Raw genomic sequence first — 1,537 nt, 5'->3', positions numbered from 1 at the left:
ATGGGAACTGCCATTGGGAGGCTGAGGGCCCTGCGCACCTCATGGAGGAGAGGCCCTCGGAGCTTCCGTGAGGAGCAGCTTCTTGTCTCTCTCCAGTGGGAGACAGTGAAGTGCGAGGCCGTGCCCTGGGGCCTGGGGGCGTCATGAGGGTTGCTCGGGCGTTGTTAGGGCCCCAGCCATCACGTGTGAGCGTTATACACTGTCAGCGGCTGGTGTCTGTCCTGCTCCTTCCCCACACTGCGCAGCGGGCTCGAGGTGCCATGCCCGGGGAGGGACTCGCTTTGGCACGAGCAGCTGCTCTCCAGTTGGCAGAGGAATGTCCCTCAGTAGCATCTCACTGTCCGCTTGTGTGTCGAGGTGTCCTGACTAAGTGATGGGAAAACAGCCCCAAGTCCTGTCCCTTTGCTGTCAGCTGGTGCTGGGGTGGGGCAGGCCAGGGTGGCTCCAGGCCCTCAGGGTGGCTCTGGGCCAGGAAGGCCTTGGCGTGAGGAGGGCCACGAAGCAGCCGCGGCCCCCGCCTCTGCAGCTCTCCTGGCTGCGCGCCATCTTCAGAGCCAGCCTCCCATCATTGGTCCTGCAGTGCAGGAGCCACTGCTGCCCCGGCCGCTGCCATCCGGCACTCACCACTGAGCAGCAGTTCACTTGTGATCTGCAGAGGCGTGGACGTGGCCCCGTGGTTCTCCGTGCTGGGGCCAGGTGGGGGGTTGGCTGTAACAGTGGCCTGGGCACTGTTGGCATTGAGTGGGCAGGGCCCAGGATGCTAAACATCACTCTACCCAAATGCCAGTGGGATTCTCTTAGCCGGGACTGACCCAGCAGAGCCGCTGGCTCCCTGCCAGCCCCTGCCCGTCACTCAGTGCCGGGTGTCTTGCAGGTGCACGAGCGAACCGAGGAAATGGACTTCCTGCTGCTGGTGGTCCGCAAGCTTCTAAGGACAAATTCCCGGTTTGTGAAGGTAACGCGACTTCAGGAGGAACAGGAAGACTTAGGACCGAGATTTACTTTGTACTTTTGCTTCTCTTTATTTTAACATTAACAGGGACCCTTACAAGTCCCTGCCACGTGCAGTGCACCGGGTCTGGCTAGCAGGCCGCGGGAGGCCTGCTCTGAGGGAGTGTGGTCCACTGGGCATCGTGTTGCTGAGATTGTAACACTGAAGCCTGGAGGAGAGGGCCTGAGAGTAGCTGACTCATGAAGGGCTGGTGCTGGAGCCCCGCGCGCGTGTGGGAAAGCACCGCGTGGACAGGCGTGTGCGTGCGGCTGCAGTCGCCGTTTTGAAAACAGCACCAAAGCGCATGGGAGTCTGAGCCCAGTCAGACGCACTACGTCCTAGAGTCTAGGACCTAGACACTCACGTGACACGGCACCTGAAGTCCCTGGGTGGTCAGTGCTGTTCACCCTTCTCTGAACAGAAGGGAAGGCATGAGCTCTCAACGAAGGAGGGGTGGGGGAGGCCTTAATCATTATGCGCCTAGGCCAGGGCTGCCATGCTGCTGGCCAGAGGCCTTTGGGGCCCCTTGATAGGGGGGCAGGGGCG

The 1,537-nt window shown here is 61.6% G+C and overlaps 1 protein-coding gene across 1 annotated transcript in view; it reads left to right on the top strand.

Annotated features, from left to right (window-relative positions):
* The window catches only part of TDRD9 (tudor domain containing 9), a 54,506-nt gene that overhangs the window by 10,856 nt on the left and 42,113 nt on the right, over positions 1 to 1,537 (top strand). The window contains exon 6 of the mRNA XM_005856348.2: positions 875 to 955. Coding sequence (XP_005856410.1) covers positions 875 to 955 — 81 coding nt within the window. The remainder of the gene's footprint in view (positions 1 to 874; positions 956 to 1,537) is intronic.

This window comes from Myotis brandtii, unplaced genomic scaffold (genome assembly GCF_000412655.1).
Source record: "Myotis brandtii unplaced genomic scaffold, ASM41265v1 scaffold1020, whole genome shotgun sequence".
In the NCBI taxonomy this organism is placed as follows: domain Eukaryota; kingdom Metazoa; phylum Chordata; class Mammalia; order Chiroptera; family Vespertilionidae; genus Myotis; species Myotis brandtii.
The sequence above is the reverse complement of the archived record's forward strand: the minus strand, read 5'-3'. Positions and strand labels throughout refer to the sequence as shown.